At 54.2% G+C, this 23,324-nt stretch overlaps 1 protein-coding gene across 3 annotated transcripts in view; it reads left to right on the top strand.

Annotated features, from left to right (window-relative positions):
* The window catches only part of COL27A1 (collagen type XXVII alpha 1 chain), a 2,221,286-nt gene that overhangs the window by 1,569,078 nt on the left and 628,884 nt on the right, over positions 1-23,324 (top strand). For all 3 annotated transcript variants that reach the window (XM_085614179.1, XM_085614180.1, XM_085614178.1), the window contains exon 37: positions 21,141-21,248. In XM_085614179.1, coding sequence (XP_085470305.1) covers positions 21,141-21,248 — 108 coding nt within the window. The remainder of the gene's footprint in view (positions 1-21,140; positions 21,249-23,324) is intronic.

Here is a 23,324-nt window from a genome sequence, read left to right as displayed (position 1 = left end):
AAGTGAGCTCCGTGAGGGGCCCCACAATGCTGCCATAATCCTTAATAAATCGCCGGTAGTAGCCTGTGAGGCCTAAGAAGGCCCGGACAGCGGTTTGGGTTGCGGGGGGCTCCCACGCCTGGATGGCATCGACCTTCAACTGGAGGGGCGCCACCTGGCCACTCCCCACCTGGTGGCCCAGATAGGTCACAGATCCTTGACCGATCTGGCATTTGCTGGCCTTAATTATGAGCCCGGGGGGCGTGGCTTGGCGCCGATGTAAACAGCAGCAGACCTCGGAGCTCCTCCGCGGCCTCCCTCCGCCGCAAGTGATCCTGATCCTCCGAAGTAGCCCATAGCGCTGCATAATGTAGCGGAATGCTTGGGGCTCCCCTGGCTGCAGTTTCGAGGTGCTGGAGTACCCGTGGGTGAAGAAAAAGGCGACTTTCCCTCTGGGACGGGCTCCGACTCGGCCGCGATCAAAATGGCGGCCGCGATCTGAGACGGGCACTCCCGTCATTGGGGACAGCCGTTAACCCTGGAGACATTGGGAAGATGGCCGAGTAAATCTTCGGCACCACCGTATCCCCTTCCCCCGGCATAGATCCGGCCAAAGATCCTGACCTCTGATGAGAGATCCCATGACCGGAGGGCGAGTGGAGCTCGTCCGTGCTTTTTCGGACTTTGACGCTTCCTGTGGCCTCGAGATCCGGACCCCGATCGTCTGGGCCTGCACGCGCCCGGTCAGCCAGGAGCCGGAGTGAGCCGCTGTGCCGGCGCTGTGCGGCTGCGAGGCGGCCGCCGCGGACCGGAAGTCGCCGGTCGGTGGTCCGCCTGAGCGGGTGAGGGCGTTTCTGTGCTGACCCGCGGCGGCAATGGGCGATGAGTGAAGGCCGGAGTGCGGCTTGAAGCGGCCTCCCTGGGGGCATGTGTTGCCGGCAGTGGTGTGGGGACCTTGTAAGGTCGCGCCTCGGCGTGTGAACATTCTCGGATCCCCTGCGGATGCACGCGGCGGTCGGCCCGCGCGCTGCATTCAGCGGCTGAGCACAATACTGGCGAGACTGGGACCAAACGCACGCAGTACCACAAGTGCACACAATGGCCATAGCGAGGGGCTGTGACATTTATTAGTGACCCAGCATGCGCTTGTGGACGCCAGAAACACAGAGCTGAGAGGGGGCAGTGGCTGATGCTGCAATGGGGAGAGTGCTGGTAAACAGAGCACGAAGAGCAAGTGCTGCTACCCGGCTGGTTCTTGATCGGCTGCCCCAATAGCTGTGTGAGTATCGCTGGAAGCAGAGTACAGGGGGCCGCCCGCAGATGGTGGAAGGGTGCTCTCAGCGAAGTCTTGGCCTCCCACCTGACAATCGTGTCTCCCCTCGGGCTGTGGCTTGACTCCCCTGGCGGTGCCCAGAGCGCTTCTCCGCACGTGGAGACTTCCGGGGGTGGGGATACACACCGCCATTGGCAAAGTGATCCGGCGAACCTGCGGAAAGAGTATAGACAACTGAATCAGTGCCTGCACTACCCCGCCGTGTGCACTGGCGGCGGCTGGCGTACCAGCTGCGGTCTGTGAGCCGAGTGTGATGACGGGGAGGAATGAAGCGAACAGGGCCTCGGCCAGAGGTCCCGGATCATCTAAACTGACCCAGTCCAACAAGCTTGATAGGTACACGCTACCTAAAGGCTCACCTTCCGACACCAGCGGCGCACCTAAGCCCGCGAAGGACCTCGAGAGTGCAACCCCGGAACTGACTCTGCAGGATGTCATGGCCGCCATTACTGGAGTCAAAGAGTCCTTGGAACGCAAAATGGACACCATCTCAATAGACGTTAACCTAATCCGGGCTGATCTCATGAAAACGAGGGAAACAGTCAAAAGTCTCGACGTTGAGTCGGCCGCAACAAGAGCCCAGAGGGAGGGCATCGGCTGTTGGCTTTCACCTGTCGCGGCGCAGACCTATTGGGGATTGCCTCCTGTTCACGACCCCCCCCCTGCCCACGGTAACGTCCAGCGGTACAGCATCGCGCTGGCTGCCTGCTCGCTGCTGGGGGGGGGTGTTTCTGTCTCGTCCGCTGCCCGCTTCGCCCTCCCTCTGCCAAACTCCAGCTCCCCGGTGCCGTCCCGGACTGCTGCCGCTGTGGGGGCGCAGCCTCCGCTGACATACGGCTCCGTCCTGGCTGCCCTGCGGGACTTTCGGCTGCGATTATGTGCCGGCTTGCAAACGCTCAGTGAGCGGTTCGATACCATACTGCCTGCTGCGGGTCGTGAGCGCCCTGCTTGTGATCAACGAGATGTGAGTCGGCCAGTGCTCTGGTCCTCCTGCGGGGAAGCGGCGACCGGGTGTAACAGTGCTACATTGGAGTCCGCAGTTGGCTTTCCCGGTACCCAGGATCGCACGCCCTCCTGTTCGATGGCGGATACTTTGATTCCCCGGTCGTTGCTCCCTGCTTTGATGTTGCCTGTCTCACCGCGCCCGCAGGAGCTGCCAGCGGAGCCACAACTGACGCCCACGAGGAACCGTGCACGGTGGTCTACGGCTCCTTTTATACGGAACTTATGTACTTTACAAGCCAGGTTTGGATTTCATGTGGTGTGCAAGGGGACTTTGTTGGATGATCGGTGGCCATTTTGTGACTTTGCTTCTCCTTCTTCTTCCGCGCGGCCATATTGTCTCTGTTTGTTTGGGATGCGGGGCCTTCACGAGGGGGCGGGCCTACTCGTAAGCCCGCGAACGGGCCAGGGCTAGATTGTTCGATGTCATCATGGTTTCACGGACGGGCTGGACTGGGACTGGAATTGTTGCACATGTTGTACACGCTTGTCGTGATCTGTTTGCCTTCATTTCCTTATTATTGAATGCTCTCTTCACACGACCGTCTTTGGGTGTAGTGGGGTTTCAGTGTGTGGAGGTTGGGTTGGCCGGGGGTGTCGGGTGCTCAGTGGTTGCGCGGGCTCCCCCCCGCCTTTTTCTTTCTTTCTTCCCTTAGTTTCTTCACTCTATTCCTACTTTCTTTCTCGTCTATATTTCGGGTTCATTGGGCGACAGGCACTATGCTGGGGGGGGGGTAGGCCGTAGCCTCCGCATTGGTGTTGGGTGGGGGGGTAAATTACTGTTTTCTCTTAGTTCTATGGGCCTCTTTCTTCATCTCTCTGCGCTATACTTGTTTCGATTCCGGGTCCGGGTGTGGGGTGGATTGTGAAGGGGCGGCGCTTAGGGGGTGTGTATGCACTAATGCTATGATCCTGTTCTCTAGTTACATCGCCTTACTGTATGTGATTTCCATGGCTGTCTTACCGATGCTGCTGCACTCCAATGTATGAAGATATCTCGCGGACTCGAATCTCCTTGTTCCCTTTTTTCACTGAATCTGTCTCGATAAAATCATTTTAAAAAACCTTAAAATTAACCTTCACTTCTCCTGCCCCAGTGTCACGGATCCCTCCAGTGTAACCCTGAATCGTTGCTTGCCTTGACCGTTGATGCCTAGGGGGTGTACCGTTTGTTTCTGTGCTCAACGTATTGTGGCCGGCCTGATGGTTGTAGGCCCGTATTTGTTCCTTTACTATGCACAAATAAAGGTTTTTAAAAAAAAAAAAAAAAAAAAAAAATTATGAGCCCGGCCCTTTTGAGAGCGGCCAGGACTTCCCCGAGGTGTTCTAGGTGCGCGGCCCAGTGGTCGCTGAAGACGGCAATGTCGTCGAGGTAGGCCGCGCTGAAAGCTTCTAGCCCGGCCAGGACCTTGTTCACCAGCCTCTGGAAGGTCGCTGGGGCGTTCTTCATACCGAAGGGCATCACCCGAAAGTGGTAGTGCCCATCGGGGGTGGAAAAGGCGGATCGTTCCTGGGCGCCGGGAGTGAGCTTGATCTGCTAGTACCCAGCGGTGAGATCAAAGGTGCTTAGATAGCGGGCGGCCCCTAAGCGATCGATCAGTTCGTCTGCCCGTGGCAGGGGGTGGGCATCGGTCTTGGTGACTGCGTTCAGGCCCCGGTAGTCTACACAAAATTTGAGTTCCGGGGGGGTGCCGGGGGCGGCGGCCTTTAGCACCAAGACCACCGGGCTGGCCCACGGGCTGTCTGATGGCTCGATGACTCCGAGGGCGAGCATCTTGGAGACCTCGGTCTGTATGCAGGCTCGGACTCGGTCGGGTACTCTGTAGGCGCGGTGCCGCACAGGGGGGCTGTCCCCGGTGTCCACGTCGTGGATGCACCAGGGGGTCACCCCGGGCGTGAGCGAGAAGATGGCAGCGAAGGGTTGCAGCAGCTTCCGGCAGTCATGGCGCTGTTCTGGGGTCAGGGTGGCGGAGAGGTGGACGCCCTCCAAGGAGCCGTCTTGGCCCGAGGACCCCAGGAGGTCGGGTAGGGGCTCGGAGTCGCTTTCGCCCCCATCGTCGGTAGCCAGCAGCAGGCTTAGTTCAGTTCAGGCAAAGTGGGGCTTGAGCCGGTTGACGTGTAGGACCCGGAGGGGGTTCCTCGGGGACTCCATGTCGACCAGGTAGGTGACGGGGCTCTTCCTCTCAACCACCTTGAAGGGTCTGGTCCACTTGTCCTGCAGGGCACAGGGGTCCACGGGTGACATGACCCAGACTTGCTGGCCCGGCTCGAACTCGATGGTCGAGGCATTTTCGTCATACCAGCGTTTCATGTCTTCTTGGCTGGCTTCGAGGTTGGCTTCTGCCAGGGCCCGGAACTTCCGAGTCTGGTTCCGCAGGGTCAGGAGGTACCGGTAGACATTGGGGGGGGCATCTTGGACGTTCGCCTCCCAGCCCTCCTTGACCAGGCTGAGGGGCCCTCGGACGGGGTGCCCATACAACAGTTCGAAGGGGCTGAAGCCCAGGGATTTCTGTGGTACCTCCCGATAGGCGAACAGGAGGCAGGGCAGCAGGACGTCCCATCTCCTCCTCAGGGGCTCTTCCAGACCCTTGATCATCCCCTTCAGGGTTCTGTTGAACCGCTCGACCAGTCCGTTTCCCTGGGGGTGGTAAGGGGTGGTGAATTTGTAGGTGACCCCACATTGTTGCCAGAGGGATCTCATGTACTTCGAAATAAAGTTCGTACCCCTGTCGCTCACCACTTCTCGGGGGAACCCCACCCTGGAGAAGATGCCCATCAGGGCCCGGCCCACCACTGGAGCTGTCACAGTGCGGAGTGGGATGGCCTCGGGGTATCGGGTGGCGTGGTCGACCAGTACCAGGATGAAGCGGTGTCCCAGGGCAGTTCGGGGGTCGAGGGGCCCCACGATGTCGATCCCTACTCGTTCGAACGGGGTGTGGACGGCTGGAAACGGTTGGAGGGGGGCCTTGACGCGACCCCCAGTCTTCCCGCTAGCCTGGCAGGTCTGGCAGGACCGGCAGTGATGGTCCACGTCTCTCCGCATTCGGGGCCAATAGAAATGGGTCACTAGGCGGCTGTAAGATTTGTCTCGCCCGAGGTGTCCGGCGAGGGGCACGTCATGCGCCAGGTTCAGGAGGAACTCTCGGAATCGGAGGGGAACCACCAACACCCGGCCGGCTCCCAGTTCGGCGACTTTCTGCTCGCTATACAATAAGCCATTGTCCCAATAGATCCAGTGGGTTCCCGTGGGGTCCCCCGAGGCCTGGGCGGCCGCTTGCTGTCGGGCCCCCTCGAGGGACGGGCAGGCCTTCTGCTCTTGCTGGAATTGCTCGCGGGTGGGGCCCCCGTCGTGGCGCCACTGGGCCAGCTCGGGGATCTCGCTGAGGGAGGCGGCCTCGTCGGGAGAAAGTTTGGATGGCCCGGCCTCATCGTCAGGTCCCTCCGTGCCGGAGGAGGGTGGTAGTTCTGGGCCCGTAGGCTTGTCGGGGGCCGCGGCAGCGGCTGGTTGGGCGGTCATGGACCGGGTGGTGGCGCAGGCCCACTCGGGCAGCCCTAGCATCCCCAGATGCTCTCGGCGCTCCACCTGGGCCCAGGGGGAGCTCTCTAGGTCATTCCCCAGGAGCCAGTCCACTGGGGCGTCGTCGCGGACAGTTACTTTGAGGGTGCCTGACACTCCTCCCCACTCGAAGGGGATCCTGGCCATCCGGCACATGCTTTCGGTGTTGTCCGCGGTCCGGACAGGGCATAGGACATGCGGCAGGATTTGTTCGGGGGTCACCAGGTGGCAGCGGACAGCGGTCACACTGGCCCCAGTGTCCCAGAGGGCTTCGGCCCGTCGTCCATTGATGATGACCCACTGCTGGTACTTCTGGGTGTTGCTTGGGATGGCAGCTCGGGGCACCATTTCTCGGGAGCCCAGGCATACGAGTGACATGGCAGCGGGTTCCCACTAGGGGGACCCGTCCTCGCGGTTTTCCTCCTCTTCCTCTCCTTCCCCCAGGGCTGCGGCGGCTATTTGTCGGGGAGGGGGCCCAGCGATCCCACTCCGTCGGTTCACGGGGCAGGCCGGGTCGCTCGCATAGTGGCCGGTCTGTTGGCAGCCGAAGCAGGTCACTGTTGGTCGGGGTCCAGGCCTGGCGATGGGGGTCCCCCTGCGGACCAGGGTCGGGGACGTGTGGTTGGCGGCTTGGCCTCGTGGCGGGCTTCTGGGCGGCCCGGTCGGGAATTCTCGACTGCGCTGGCGAGGAGGTCCCGTGGTACTCCGTTGGTAGTCCCCCACGGGGTTCCGGGTGACCCGGGTGTTGACCCATCGGTCGGCTTCGGAGGTGAGCTTCCGGGGCTCGGTCAGCTTACTGTCCAGGAGGTGTTGCCTTAGTTCCACAAAGCAGTTGTTGGCGAGGTGCTCCCAGACAATGAGGTCGAACAGTTCGTTGTATGAGGTGACCTTGCTCCCTTTTATCCACCCTTCAAAGGCCCGGCTGAAGAAGTCCACGTATTCGACCCATGTGGTACCGGGGAGCTTCTTACAGTCCCGGAAGCGCTGCCGGTACATCTCGGCTGACAGTCCGTAGCGTGTGAGTAGGGCTTCTTTCATGTGGTCGTATGATGTCATCACCGCGTCGGGGAGTTGCAGCAGGGTATCCCGGCCCTCGCTGAGGAACCTCCCCCATAGGCCGGCACCCCAATCCTTCCGGGGTACCCGATGGGAGGTCATGGCTACCTCGTAGGCTCGGAACCACTGCTGGATGTCGTCGTTTTTGTAGTATTCCTTGACGACATCCTTGGGGATATGAACCTTTGGCTCGGTCAGTGGCAGAGTGTCCCGGGCCCCGGGGGTGCTGGTCTCCCCCGTTTTGGATTTCAGTTCGAGTTCCTTGAGGCCCCTCTCGTGCTCGAGGGTTAGCCGTTTCTCTTCTAGTTCTCGCTGTCGTTTCTTTTCTTCGATTTCCTCCTGCAGCCGTAGTTGCTCCAAGGCTAGTTTTTTCTCCGCCAGCAGGAGTTCACCGTCCAGCCGGAGTCGTGCGAGGTCCATTTCGTGTGTCCGGGCCCTCTCCCGTTCTTGCATCTCCTCGTGGGACAGGCCGGCTTCCGGGATGCTTCGTCCCCCATCGGTCGGGGTTATGGTCGGTGGCAGGTTTCCGTCCCGGGCCGAGGTTCCTTCGGCTCGGGGTGGAGTGGTCTCGGATTCTGCCCAGGCTTTCAGGGCTTTCTGCATTTCTTCCTTGGTGCCCATTCCTGTGGTTGGGATCCCTTTGTCCTTGCAGAATTGTTTCAGTTCTTTGTGGGTGTATTCTTCCAGCTTTTCCAGCTGGAAGGTTGCGGCGACGGTTGCTTCTTGGCCGTTCATGGTTCCTTTCTTTCCGTCTGGTCAGGCAGTGGTTGCGTTACTTGCCTGTACGATTGCGTCTGGCTCGGATCCCGTCGCTGGCCACCAAATGTTGGAGGGAGGACCACCGGGGAGTCGGGGAGACTACTCCGGGGCACCTTCCTACTGCAAAGTTACAGCCGAGCGCCGCCGAGAAGCCTCCTGGGAGAGGTCCTTCTCCTGTGATCGTACTAGGCCCAGTAACACCACTACACAGGACTCCGTATTAGTTGCTTATCTTGGTACTTTATAAAAGGTAGCACGTTCAATATATTTACAGGGGGATCGAGTGATCCGGAAGAGTCTCAAGGTCTTTGTGGGGGCAGGGTAGCGGGACAGTCTTAGTACCAGCCTGGTACGGGAGGTTCTGCGCCAGACCTTGCGGGCTGGTCTCAAAGCAGCTCGGACGTGGGGAGCCGCGACGGTGTCTGCAGGGCTCGGGTGGTAGTTCCGCTTGGGTCGAGCCGCGACACAGTCAGCAGGGCTCCGGTGGTAGGTCCGCTTCGGTCGAGCCGCGACGAGGTCAGCTGGGCTCTGATGGTAAGTTCAACAAGGTCGGGCCGCGACAGCGTCAGCAGGGCCCCAAAGGTTCGTGAAGGTCTTGTAAGCACGATGGAGCCGCGACGTCGTCAGCAGGGCTCAGAAGGTGGTTTCGGGAGGAGTCTTTCTCCGCAGGGTCAGCCGCGATCCGATCAGCAGGGCTCTTGACTCCCAGATATAGGGCTGGAACCCTTTGATGTCCGGACCCTTGCGCCCGGGGGGGGCGGAGAGGCCGGGCAGGGAGCGGCCAGACGCCCAGCAGGAGAGGCGCCAGGCCACAGAGAGCTGTGGGGCGATCGCACCTAGGTGTGGAAGGACGGTCGGGGGTCCCATCGATACTGCCCTCCGCCGGGAGTGGGCAGGGCTCACGTGGTATCCCCGGGGCCAGGGGTTGGCGCCTCGATGTCGGGCCTCGCCGGAACCGAGGCCGGGTGGAGCGGGGTCACGCAGGTGGTTACGCAGGGTCACATACAATCCAAAATGGAGGAGCCCCGAGGTGCATGGGACCTCGTGCGGCTTAGCGAGGGGGAACAGGACCACGCCACGAGGCCGGCTCCAACAGTGTAGATGTGTCACTGGGCTCCTAATGGTCTGTTCTACTCTGCAGACCTGTCCTGCCCACTCCTAGTTGCTGCCGGGGGACAACTCTCTTCCCCTTTCTGAAAGTCTTCTATTGTGATCTTGTGCAGGGTGTTCCCCTATAGAAATGTCTCTGTGCTCCTTCTAAAGGTCTGCGTCTGTGTTCATGTTCTCTCCACTTGTGACGCTGTACTCCTACGGAGGTGCTTCTGGAACCTGTCAAGATGTGTTGCTATGCCCCTTCTGTGACCTCGCAAGACATGTTTCTATACTCCCTTTATAGATGCACTTCTATCACCTTGCCAGATGCGTCACTGCACCTTCTCCAGAGTTGCTTCTCTATCTTCTCCAGATGTGTTGCTCTTCTTCTTCCATAGATGTTGTGAGAAGTTGGCCTGGCATATGCTGTCCACTAGTTCTAGTGGGCACCTTGCACCAGTCCAAACAACCCTCATTGATGATAGGTTTAAAGACACCCTTTATTGAAAGCTATCCTAGTGGTCGCTATGGAGAGCAGCCTTCAGGCTAAGTCTTGAAGGAGTGTAAAGCAGCTTGTTTTACCAGATTATAACCCCTTGAATTGCTAAATGAAAAGAGAGCCACACAAGGTATATATAAAATATATGTATTTATTTCTAAACACTCACTACTAATCTCTTTATGAGATTAGAGTCCAAGATACACAATAATACAGTTCTAAAACTACAGTAAATAGCGCAGTATACAATGGGCCCTAGGGGCGGATCAAACCATATATTAAGAAAGTGGTATAAGAACCACGACTTGACTAGACACAGTGCCTAGAGCACCTATAATCGCTGGGACCCCAAGGAACCACCCAAGGTAGTTGTGAGAAGGTGGCCTGATATATGCTGTCCACTAGTTCTAGGGGGCACCTTGTATCAGTCCAAACAACCCCTTATGGTGAATGGTTAAAGACACCCTTTATTGAAAGCTATCCTAGTGGTAGCTATGGAGAGCAGCCTTCAGGCTAAGTCTTGAAGGAATGTAAAGCAGCTTGTTTTACCAGTCTATAATCTCTTGAATTAGCAAAGGAAAGGACAACCACACCAGGTATATATTCAAAATATATGTATTTAAGGTTGAACACACCACTCTAGTCTCTTTATGAGACTGGAGTTCAAAGTACTAAAGTTACAAGTGATTAAGCATCAGTAAAAGCACAAATACACGTTTGAGCCCTAGGGGCGTACCAAACCATATACTAAAAAAGTGGTATAAGAACCACGACTGTAATAGGCACTAGGCCTAATGCCTCTAGAATCGCTGGAACCCCAAGGAACCACCCAAGGTAGTGACACAGGGGACCCACGGGAACTGTATGCAGTGTGGAAACACAACAGCGGCTTCCTATTATCTTCTATGGGGAATGTCGCAGTTGAAATTTTAAAGATTAGGGATACTTTTAATCAAGTCAGGACCAAACCCTCTTGGACTTAGGTAGTTCTAGGTCTAGCACCGGAGTACTTGAGTTACCTCACCCAGGGAAGCCGGGTGCATAGGTGTCTTTTGGTGTCGGGTCGTGTCGTCGATTCCAATGGAAGCCTGCAAAGAACTGCTGCTGCTGTGAAGGGGAGAAGTGTCCGGAGAGATCCAAGCCTGGATCTAGGATGTAAAGAACCTGAAAGCAGAGGGGACAGAGTCTGGGTCACTTGTCAGTGACCTAGGGCAGGATGGACCAATGCCCACAGATGTAGCCAACCCCCTTCTGTGGCACCTCCCTGTATGCAAATAAAAGGCAGGGCAAGAGAAGGTCCCATTTTCGCCTAAGCTTCTCTGGGAGTCCTTTGATCATGCCCTTTAAGGTTTTGTTGAACCTTTCAACTAAACCATTGCATTGTGGGTGATAGGGTGTGGTGAATTTGTAATTCACTCCACACTCCTTCCACATAACAGTTAAGTAACTTGACAGAAAGTTTGTAACTCTGTCAGATACTACCTCCTTAGGAAAGCCTACTCTTGAGAACACACTCAAGAGAGCCCTTGACAGGTGCTGTAGTGGTCCTTAGGGGAATTGCTTCTGGATACCTGGTAGCATGATCCACTACCACCAGTATAAACCTGTGCCTAGATGCAGTTTGAGGATCCATGGGACCAACAATGTCAATCCCAACCCTCTCAAAGGGAACCCCCACCAGAGGTAATGGTATCAGGGGGGCCTTTGTAGTGCCACCTGCTTTGCCACTGGCTTGGCAGGTTATACAGGAGCGACAAAACTCCTTTGTGTCTTCAGACATGTGTGGCCAGTGAAATCCTATTGGCTAGTGTCAATAGGAAACCCCTAAACCTCAGAGGTGTAACCAACCTCCTGGATGCACCAGACTTGGGGTCTCTACTTTCTGAGTAAAGGAGTCCATCATCCCAATAAACTTTATGGGTGCCACTAGAATTCCCAGCAGTCTCATCAGCAGCTTGCTGTCTGAGGGTTTCAAGAGAGGGACAGGTTTTCTGCTCCTGGCTCAGGTCAGACCTAGAAGGGCCCCCTGTCCCCAAGAACTCAACCTGGTCAGGTTCAAGCTCCTCTGGGACAGTTCCTTCTTCAGGCTCAAGATCATCCCCCTGATCAGTTTCCTGAGACAGGTGGAAAGGCTCTGCCTTAACCCTACTGCTCCTCCTCTTGTGAGGCACCTGGTCCATTATTCCAGAATCCAGGGCCTGTCCAGCTTTTGACATTTTAGCCTGTGACCTAGTCACAGCAAAGACATGTGCAGGGATCCCTAACATTTCTGCATGTGTCCTGAGCTCCACTTCAGCCCAAGCTGAAGTTTCCAGATCATTGCCAAGCAAGCATTGTACTGGTAGGTCCGCACTTACCACAACCTTCTTAAGGCCAGTTACCCCTCCCCAGGAGAAGTTAACAACTGCCAGAGAATGGTCTGTTCTGACATTGCTTGCTTGGACTTAGGTAGTTCTAGGGCTAGCATCCACGAGAGTACTGGAGTACTCGAGTTACCTCACCCAGGGAAGCCGGGTGCATAGGTGTCTTTTTGTGTCGGGTTGCGTCGTCGATTTCAATGGAATCCTGCAAAGAACTGCCGCTGCCGTGAAGAGGAGAAGTGTCCGGAGAGATCCAAGCCTGGATCTAGGATGTAAGGAACCTGAAAGCAGAGGGGACAGAGTCTGGGTCACTTGCCAGTGACTTAGGGCAGGATGGACCAATGCCCACAGATGTCGGGTGCTTCAGGTGAGTTGATGGGTGTCTTGACTCTTCAGCCACGAGGTCCAGGAGGCGTCGACGAAGTCCACGAGCCGGATTCGAGCTGTGTCACGAAGTCTGTCGAGTGCAGCGGTGTCGGCGACCAGAAAGGACCCAACAAGCCTTGGCAACGGCAAGTCACAGGAAATCAGAGAAAGAACTGCGGTGCAGACCTGCAAGGTCTGATGGACTCACCCAGCGACGGTAAGTAAGGGCAAGTCTGGAGCAACCAGAAAAGCCCCAGCAGAAGTGGAGTTTCCTTCGTGGGGACCTGCTAGCCAATGGGCTAGTGATCGCGAAGGATCCTCAAGCGGTCGCACTTGAAGCTAGCCCACGGGAGTGGAGGCCAACAATCTTCGGTGCAGGAGGTGCTCAAGGCTGGGGCTACTCGGAGCCCAAAGCACAACTTCGAGGATGACCAGGAAGATAGTGTTGCTGCAAAAGTTCACGGTATCCAGGGGTCACGGTTCCACGTCACCCACGATAGCCACGGGCCTCAGCTTTGCTATGGACTCAGGGTAGTCTCGGGGAAGTCTGGAAATCCACCTCCGGGGATGCAGAGACTTCGGCGTCCAGCGGGAGCTTCAGAATTGCAGACCGGTCAGTTGCTTCTTTGGTGCCTGCCAAGCAGGGGAGTCACTCCTTGACCCCAAGGGAGATTTCTTCCGTCTTCTAGTCGTGATAGAAAGTCGAAGGTCCAGGATTTATGTTGCAGAGGTTCATCCAGGGTAATCTAAAGTCCTAGGGACTGGATTCACATACTTATACTAAGTTTAGGGGATGGACTAACTCTACGGCCCCACCTATGGGTGGGCCTGGGGTGGGGGTGGTTACACCCCTTCCCCTTTGTCCAGTTTCGCGCCAGAGCAGGGGCTGAGTGCCCCTGCAACCGGTTTGAACCGGGCTATGCACAGGGACACCTTGGGCCCGATTCACAGAACTAACTTAAGACAAAATCCTAAACTTACTACCATTTTCGTATTCACAGAAGGCACTTACTCATTTTGGTATTCACAGAAGACACTTACTCACTTCGCTATTCACAGAAGTTAGGAGTCCTAACTTTAGGACTCCTAAATGCCTTCTGTGAATACCAAAAGTCTTAAAATTAGGATTTTTCTCAGTTTAGGAGTCCTAAAGTTAGGACTCCTAACTTTACTAATACCAAACTGAGAAAAATCCTAATTTTAAGGCTTTCGGTATTCGCAGAAGGCATTTAGGAGTCCTAAAGTTAGGAGTCCTAACTTTACTACTACTAAATTGAGAAAAATCCTAATTTTAAGACTTTCGGTATTCACAGAAGGCATTTAGGAGTCCTAAAGTTAGGAGTCCTAAAGTTAGGAGTCCTAACTATACTACTACTAAACTGAGAAAAATCCTAATTTTAAGACTTTCGGTATTCACAGAAGGCCTTTAGGAGTCCTAAATTGAGGACTCCTAACTTCTGTGAATACCGAAATGAGTAAGTGCCTTCTGTGAATACCAAAATGAGTAAGTGCCTTCTGTGAATACCAAATTGGTAGTAAGTTTAGGATTTTGTCTTAAGTTAGTTCTGTGAATCGGGCCCAAAGTGTGCCCCAGGCAGTGTCTCAAAAGCATTCTCTGAATGCACCCACCCTGCCCCAATACACATCTGCCTGTCTGGGGAGGTGGTTACACCTCCCTGTGACAGGAAACCTATTGTCCAGGCCTCCCCTGCCGGAGTTTCCCTCAGCAGCAGGAGGCCAGACCCGTGTCTGTGTCAGTGGCATCCATTTTGTGATGCCAGGGCTTTGGAAAGTTTTAACCGGGTTTAGCCAGTGTGAACATGTCTCTCCCTAGGTAGGGGCTGCACTAGGGGTGCTGCTAGGGGCACCAACAGAGGTAAGTGCAGGATTGGCTCTCTGGTATGTGAGCCTCCATCTCAAGCAGTGACATGCCCCCATCACGTCCCCTGTCGGTGGGAGACTACACGATTTCCTCTCTCGTTGATGGAAACCACATTAACCAGTAGGTGTTCGCAGTGGTTCACCGTATCTACTGCGTAGAACTCCCCACTACTCCTCCCAACAGTCCATCCTCCCCAAGCCCTCAGCAGAGTCCATTTTCGCCTCATCAAAGAAGATTTCCAAGCGCTGCCCCAGAAAGCCCAATAAGGAATTTCCCTGCACACTAAGAAGGGGCAGAAGCCTGCTGCTGGTGTTTTCTCATGCCCCAAAAGGACAGCTTCTTCAGGCCCATCTTAGACCTCAGGCCTCTCAACAAATGCATCCTGTTGAAACATTTCCATATGACTACCCTACAGGATTTTATGCTTTTTCTCTGACAAGGCAACTACATGATTGCATTCAACTTCAAGAATGCGTTTTTTCACATACCCATCCACCTTGAACACCAACAGTACCTTTGTTTTGTGGTAAGTGGACACCACTACCAATTCAGATTTCTTCCTTTTGGGGTCACTACGGGCTCCAAGGGTGTTCATGAAGTGCATAGCAGTGGTAATAACCCACCCCGAAAGAGGGGTCCTTGCATCTTCACCTGTTTTGTCACTATGCTGACCTAGAGCAGTGGCAGGCAACAGTGTCTTGCCCACGCTCCGCTTGCTATCTCGGTCTTCACTGCCTGGGATTCACCATAAATGCCACCAAATCCCACCTCCCATCCCAACAGATTCAACCCTTCCATGGGTCTCTACTTAGTGCAGATACAGGGAAAGCCGACCCCGATCACCAACAACTTCTAGCTCTCCAGCAGCTGCTGTCTCTTTTTCAGCCTAGCTGTCGACTCACAGTCGGAACCGTGGTGTGTCTTCTGAGGATGATGGCATCATGCATAGCCTCTGGGACTCATACCAAGCTCCTTATGCGCCCCTACAAGAGTGTCTAGTGGGGGCAGCGGTCTCAAGCAGATGGTCGCTGGAAAGATCTAGTGTTGGTAAAGGCCAGCACTCATCGCTATCTGCAGTGGTAAACACCAATAATCCATTGCAGAGAATGCCCTTCGCAGACCTTTCTACAAGTGACCATCACCACGAATTCTCTCTCACAGGCAAGGAGAGGGAGGGTAAATAGAGGGGAAACACACCTCAACCACATGACTTTTCAGGGGGTGTCACCCCTCAGTAAATGGGCAGTCACGTCAATTACCCAGAACTACTTGCTATACAGCTAGCCTTCTAAGTCTTTTTCCAGCTTATTTGAGGGAAAGTAGATGTTATAAAGACAGACAACACTACCACCATATTCTACCTATGGAAACACACTCTCTGCAGCTCTCAGTTTTAACGCTTGGAATTTGCATTCGGCTATCCACTACGACATGCAACTTTTAGTGGAACACCTTTTGGGGTGTGAACAACGGGCTTTGCAAACCTGATCAACAGGACACATCAGCAAGTCCATGAGTGGGAACTTAACCCACAAGTCCTACAAAGATAGTTCCAGCATTAGGGAATCCCACAAATTGACCTGTTTCCCACCCCTGAAAAGGCAAAATGCCCAACCTTCTCCTCCTGATGCCCACACCCAGAGTCCCTGGGAAATGCATTGTGGGTGAATTGGTCAGGGATCTTTGCCTATGCTTTTCTGCCTCTCCCACTCCTTCCATACATGGTGAGGAAAATGAAACCATTATCTCTTGACCTGGTTCTCCCCCCCACTCCCCCCTGGGTCAGATAACTTTGGTACTCTGTGCTTCTGGTGAGGTCCATCAGCCTCCATGAAGTTACAGTTTGAGCCAGATCGTCTCATGCAGAGCAAAGGCCAGCTCAGACATCCAACCCACAGACAGTTCAACCTCGCAATCTGACTCCCAAGCTCTTAGAATTTGACTATTTAATCTTCCACAGAATGGCTTCAGCCCCAGGATACCCTCCCCTGCTATAGTGTGCTCTACAATCCTGCATAACATAACAACAATGTATGACCTTTCTATGAGAAGCATGTAGGTCCACCACACATGCCTGTTACGCTGAGAAGTGGAAAAGGTTTGTTCACTACTGCATCACCAAACACCTGGACCCCTTAAAGACCAGTGTCCCGGACATCATCTCTGGTCTCCTAAATCTGCAGAAGTCGGGCCTGTCTTATACGTTTATTCACCTACACTTAGCTACTGATGCAGTTTACATGCAAAACAGAGACCTTTACCCACATTCAGCAGTCTAACAGTCAGTGCTTTCAAGGAGAGTCCTAAGGGGGTTATACATCCTAGACTCCCCCACCCCAGTTCTCATGAGACTCATGGCAACCACCTTTTCAACCTTTCCATTCATCCTCCTCATAGTTTCTTTCTGGGAAGGTAGCTTTCTTTATGGTCATTACTTCCCTCAGACACATTTGTGAAGTACATGTGCTAACTATACAACAGCTATTCATCCAGGTTCATAACGATAGGGTTGTTCTTAGAGCCAATCTCAAATTTCTCTCCAAGGTGGTCTCCCCTCTCCCTTTCATTGATACAATATGGCTTTCCCCAGCCTGACTCAGCAGCAGAAAGAGTGTTACACACACTGGACGTCAAAAGAGCTCATATGTATTAGACTGACAAGACCACATCTTTACGTAAGTCTAACCAGCTCTTTGTCACTTTGACAAAGCCTCTGACTGCATCTCTAAATCTGGCAGAGCCATGTGGATTGTCAAGTACATCTAAACCTGCTATCGCAAAGCCAAGAGAGTCTTAGGTGTCCCACCCACAGCACACTCCACCCTTAAGAAGGGGCAACCATGTCTTTCTTTGGCAACATCTACAAAGTGGCCACCTGGTCCATCCCACACATTATCCAAAGAATGTTATGTGGTCAAACTGGACTGCCAAAAGGCTATAATTCGGCAAAGAGTCTTAAGGACTTTATTTCAGACATGGGTATCAAACACATGCTTGCCACCGCTTTATGAGTGTACTGCTCTCCAGTCCAAGCAGAGCATGTGTATCATCTGCTGCACAATCTGTAAGAATCAGTTCACAGCATGCAGCGCTGTAGATTCACAGGTGCCCATCCTCCTCCTCAGAAGCCTTTGTTCATCGCAGATCACTTCTACGACTAAGTAGTTAACAGTGGACAAAGCATGTAGTGCACCATGCTTCACTCACTTGATACTCTATACATATTCCCAGCTGCTGTGCGAAAACCAATTTAAAATGGAGCTGGTTGTCATGCGCATTGCCCACTACGGGAGGAGTCACAGCACATCTCATGACTCGAAAGACTACTTCGAAGACAAACAATTTGCAAACACCCACGCCCAACACTGGCTGGCAGGTGTGTGAGGAGCATGTGAATCTACTGCACCACACAGTAGAACATATGATTACAGATGAGTAGATTTTTACTTACTTCTTTATCCTCCCCAGATTTTGCTCCCTCTACAGATGTGTTTATGTGTCATCCCTAGATGTGTCACTATAATCCCTCTAGACATGTGCATCTGTATCCTCTCCAGATGTGTCACTATGCACCCTGTACAGATGTGCTTTTGTATCCTCTCTAGATGTGTCGCTATCTGCCATGTGCAGATATGCTTCTTTATGCTCTCCAGATGTGTCACTTTACTTCCTATGCAGACGTGCTTTTGTATCTTCTCCAGATGTCAGTATATGCCATGTCCAGATGTGCCTTTGTATCCTCTCCAGATGTGTCACTTTACTTCCTATGCAGATGTGCTTTTGTATATTCTCCAGATGTGTTGCTGTGCTCCCACTACAGATGGAATTGTTTCACTTTTCCAGATCTGTCTCTATGTTTCCTCTATGGATGTGATTAGGCCTCTGTTTTCTTATCCTCCCCAGATGTGGAACTCTGCCTCATAACATACTCTGCTCCTACTGATGCACTTTGTTTTGTATGATCTGCTTATTTTAGTAACTTCTCCAGATCTTGTTTAGATTTTCCCTACACCTGCTTCAGTATCCCCTGCAGATGCCGCTGTTCTTTTCCTACAAATATATATGCATCTCCTCCAGACATGCCGCTGTTACCTTACAGATGTGTCTGAGTTTGCATATGCTTTCCAGATGTGGCACTGTTTATTAACATATGCTTCTGTATTGTTTCCAGGTGCCATTTCTATCATTGCACAAGTCTGCTTCTATCCCCTTTCAGTATGTGACACTCTCCTCTGTTACAGATGTGTTCTCATTTTTTAGGTCTCGCCTAGGCAGCATGCATGCGCTGCTCTAGGAGCGCCTTTAGCCAACGGTCTGCTCCTTTTCAAGCACACTCGTGCTTGTGCTAGCATCCACCTTGCGGGAGCGAGCAGCGGCGCGTGTTGTAAATCTTGTAGAGAGATATACTGGCCCCAGCCGGCGAATAGCTCTGAAAGTAGTGACAAGGAGGTTGAATAGAATTCTCTTGTGTAGTGGGAACCAGTGAAGTGTTTTCAGCGCTGCTGAGGCTGAAGCCCTACGGGGAAATTTTAAAACCAATCTGGCTGCTGCGTGCTGCACTACCTGTAGCCTCTTCAGGGTTGATTTATTGACCCCTGCCAGGAAGCTATTACAGTAGTCTAGGCGCGAAAGTATTAGCCCACCGCCACTGTTTTCCTCGCTGAAAGAAGATGTCATGAGAGATGGTATCAAAAGCAGTTGACAAATCGAAAAGGATCAGCACTCTAGTAGGGCAGATTCTGTGCAGATTCTGAGTACAAACTTGAGTATTTAAGTGTGCCAAAGACATTACTTTATTATTATTTTAATTTGCTCTACACACATTAGAACAGAATATACAATACCCACACTCCGCCAAATGATGGCTCTCTCACTGCCACTGGTTGCCATCACCGCAGAACACACAGAGAGGGAACACCTGTACACAAACACTTTTAACTAGTGCTATGTGATGTCCTTGTGGTAAGTTAAGGCAGTGCTTGGTGCACACCACCTTTTACCACAATATTATGAAAGCAAGTTTGCGGAGGTGGTAATGTGACAAAGTGAGTATTTTTTGTGAGGCATTGTGCTGTAGGTGTGATGTATTCTGTTGTTTTTTTGTGCTGCAATATTGCAATGTGATGAGCTGTCCTTTGGCTATGTTGCATTCTGTTTTTGTTGGGGTCTGTTACGTTTTAATTGTGCTATGCTGTTTTTGGTATGTTATAGTATCGGCATGTTACTGTACTGTGTTCACTTGAGATACGCCAACAAAAGATGCAACGTTTCCAATTAAAAGCAGCAGCACATTTGTGTGTCAATCAACCCTTTACCACAGTCTAAGTTGGTACAATACTGCTCAAGCCCTTCACCCTCATGTAGCCCAGTTTATATGATATGGCCCCAACTAATTTCACTTTCTACTCTGCACATCACCATCTACCCACTTTCAAATAACTCTCTTCATTCATCTACTCTTCCCCCCTCCATGTGCCCCCCTCCAGGCGACCCTCCTCTGCTTGCGGTCATGTTGCCCTGCAACCAACCTTCCCTCCTTTGTCCCTGTTGCCCTCCCACACCCACCGTACCTCCATTGTCTGTGTTGCCCCCCCAGGCCGTCGTCCCTCTGGTGTCCATGTTGCCCCCCCACTTGCTCTCCATCCATTGTCCATGTTGCCCTTGACACCTGCCCCCCCTTCATTGTTCGTGTTGCCCTTGCCACCAGCCCTAACTCTGCTGCTCACCATAGCAAAACAAAACAAGCATTGGCATAGCCAATAGGTCTCGCCTTTGGGACCTTATAAGTGTTTAACCATGCAACAGTTGATGTTGTTGCACCAAGGCTATTGTGCTGGATAACTAAACACTTATAAGGTCCCAAAGGCGAGACCTATTGCCTATGCCAATGCTTGTCTTTTTTCTTTCCAGATGCGATATACCTATTACAGATATTTGTTTGTTTCCATGCTTTCTTCAGATGTGCTTCCATATCCTCACAATATGTGAGACTCTCCTACCTGACAGATGTACCCTGCTTTCTTTGCCAGATGTGACACAAAACTGATGTACAGAGCTGTTTTCAGTTCCTTTCCCACTCCACAGCCCTACAGATGTGGTGCCATTTCTGTTTTAACACCAGCTATGACACTCTCTTCCTCTTCTAATGCACTGCAGTTTTTATGACCACTCCAGATGTGGCACTCGATTGCCCTACAGCTATAGCTCCCCATCTGTATCCTTTGCAGATGTGCCCCTCACCTCTCATACAGATGTGCCCACTCCTCTCATACAGATGTGCCCTCTCCTCTAATACAAATGTGGCCCTCTAAGACAGATGTGCCCCTCTCAGACAGATGTGCCAATCTCCTCAAACAAATGTTCCCCTCTCCTCAGACAGATGTGCCCCTCTCCTCAGACAGATGTGCCCCTCTCCTCAGACAGATGTGCCCCTCCCCTCAGACAGATGGGCCCCTCTCATACAGATGTGCCCCTCTCATAAAGATGTGTCCCTCTCCTCTCATACAGATGTGCCCCTCTCAAACAGTTGTGCCCTTCTCCTGTCATACATATGTGCCCACCTAGAGTCACAGTAGACGAAAGACAGTAGGTTGGAACGCTACCCCGAGCGATTGCCAGAGGTTGGCCTATTTGCAAGCATTCCTCCCTTCATCTTTGGTGTTTTTGATGTGACCCGCACCACCCCTTTTCTCTGACTTCCTTGCTTCACTATCACCCTGCCTGTGCTTTCTTTCCTTTACTTGGCTTCTCTTTGTACAGCTGACACCATTGCTCTCGCTGTCGGTTCCAGATCCTCCTCGTCTTCTCTACTCCATAGTAGGCCATGTGAGACCACTTTCATCCGCTGTGACTGTACACATTAATCCTGTGGGTGGGGTTGGGGTGGGGGCGACCACGCTCTACTCACCAGGGCACCACTTGTTCACAGAGGGCAGATCTTCGCACTCTTAGGTCTGCCAGTTCTCCAGTAAGGGGGCATTCGTAACGGTGTCAAATACCTCTGACGGACCTAGAAGGATGACGTCAAACACTGCTTCGCTGCCCCCCTCCTGGCCAAGCCCATCTGTTAAGACCTAAACCCTGCTCGGAAGCAATGACATTGTTGGGTCTCTCCGTGTTGTCGGTGCTGTCGCTTTCTGGCAGTTTGACAGATCTGAAAAGGGTGGACATTTCCTGGCTCTCTAGGAGTTACGAGCCAGCTCTGTGGTGAATTTGTCTTTCTGGCTTTGACATCTGCTCATTGTGTTTCTTGGCAGGGGCAAAAAGGTGAACCTGGGCCAGATGGAGAAAAAGGAGAACGGGGCATGACAGGGCTCCAAGGAAAGGATGGACCCCCAGGAGTTCCCGGAAGCACAGGTGTCCGAGTGAGTTCAGAAATATTTCTCAATTCGTTTCATAGATCTCTTGCACTCCTTTCCTTACCCTCTGCTCCCACCGCTGCTCTCCCACCAACACTCCTCTCACCTGACTTCAACCTGCACTTCCCTGTCTGTGGAACCACCCAAGTCAGTAGTGATTTCGTGGGAGTCTGAGTGTCACATGACAGCTTAGTCTTGTGACCTGGAGCCATGAGAACGCTTGAGCCATGCAGCCAGTGCATACTGAGCTACATGTCCTGAGCCGTGCATCCTGCGCCTCCTGAGCCGCGCATCCTGCACTTCCTGAGCTTCTCCTCCTGAGCCGCACCTGCCACTCCTCCTCAGTCTCCGGAGCCGCGCGCCCTGCACCTCCTGAGCCATGCCTCCTGAACTGAGCCTCCTGAGCCACGCCTGCCGCGCCTCCTGAGCTGAGCCTCCTGAGCCAAGCATCCTGTGCCTCCTGAGCCGCGCCTCCTGAGCTGAACCCCTCCTGCTACTCCTCCTGAGCCGCACGCCCTGCGCCTCCTGAGCCATGCCTCCTGAACTGAGCCTCCTGAGCCACGCCTGCCGCGCCTCCTGAGCTGAGCCTCCTGAGCCGAGCGTCCTGCGCCTCCTGAGCCACACCTCCTGAGCCTCGCATCCTGCGCCTCCTGTGCCGCACCTGCCTCACCGCCTGAGCCGTGCCTGCCGCACCGTCTGAGCCCCGCATCCTGAGCTGAGCCTCCTGAGCTACGTGTCCTTTGCTGAGCTTCCTGAGCCGCTCGTCCTGATCTGAGCCTCCTGAGCCACACGTCCTAGGCTGAGCCTCCTGAGCTGCACGTCCCGCGCCTCCTGAGCTGCACATCCTGCGGCTCCTGAGCTGAGCCTCCTGAGCCAAGCCTCCTGAGCCGTACGTCCTGTGCCTCCTGAGCCGCGTGTCCTGCGCCATGCCTCCTGAGCTGAGCCTCTTGAGCCGTGTGTCCTGCGCTTCCTGAGCCACACATACAGTGGCTCCTGAGCTGCGCGTCCTGCGACTCCTGAGCCGCGTGTCCTGAGCCGAGCATTCTGAGATGCGCCTCCTGAGCCGCGCGTCCTGAGCTGAGCCTCTTGAGCCACATGTACTGAGATGAGCCTCCTGAGCCATGTCTCCCGAGCCGCGCCTCCTAGCCGCGCCTCCTTGCCGGACCTCCTGAACCCCGCGCCTCCTGAGCCGTGACTGCCACACGTCCAGTGCCTCCTGAGCCGCGTCTCCTGAGCTGAGTCTCCTGAGCCGCACCTGCCGTGCCTCCTGAGCCGCACCTGAAATGCCTCCAGAGCTGCGCCTCCTGAGTCACACCTCCTGAGCCACACGTGCTGCGCCTCCTGAGCCACGCATCCTGTGCCTCCTGAGCCGTGCCTACTGAGCCTCCTGAGCCGCCCGTCGTGCGCCTGCTGAGCCGAGCATCCTGCGCCTCCTGAGCCATGCCTCCTGAACTGAGCCTCCTGAGCCACGCCTGCTGCGCCTCCTGAGCTGAGCCTCCTGAGCCAAACATCCTGCGCCTCCTGAGCCGCGCCTCCTGAGCTGAGCCTCTTGAGCCGTGCGTCCTGCGCTTCCTGAGCCACACATACAGCGGCTCCTGAGCTGCGCGTCCTGCGACTCCTGAGCCGCATGTCCTGAGCCGCATGTCCTGAGCCGAGCATTCTGAGATGCGCCTCCTGAGCCGCGCATCCTGAGCTGAGCCTCTTGAGCCACATGTACTGAGATGAGCCTCCTGAGCCAAGCATCCTGCGCCTCCTGAGCCGCGCCTCCTGAGATGAGCCCCTCCTGCTGCCCCTCCTGAGCCGCACGCCCTGCGCCTCCTGAGCCATGCCTCCTGAACTGAGCCACGCCTGCCGCGCCTCCTGAGCTGAGCCTCCTGAGCTGAGCCTCCTGAGCCTCGCGTCCTGCACCTCCTGAGCCACACCTTCTGAGCCTCGCGTCCTGCACCTCCTGTGCCGCACCTGCCTCACCGCCTGAGCCGTGCCTGCCGCACCGTCTGAGCCCCGCATCCTGAGCTGAGCCTCCTGAGCTGCGTGTCCTTAGCTGAGCTTCCTGAGCCGCTCGTCCTGATCTGAGCCTCCTGA

Source organism: Triturus cristatus, chromosome 1_2 (assembly GCF_964204655.1).
Source record: "Triturus cristatus chromosome 1_2, aTriCri1.1, whole genome shotgun sequence".
NCBI lineage: Eukaryota > Metazoa > Chordata > Amphibia > Caudata > Salamandridae > Triturus > Triturus cristatus.
This window is presented reverse-complemented; position numbering and strand designations above follow the sequence as displayed.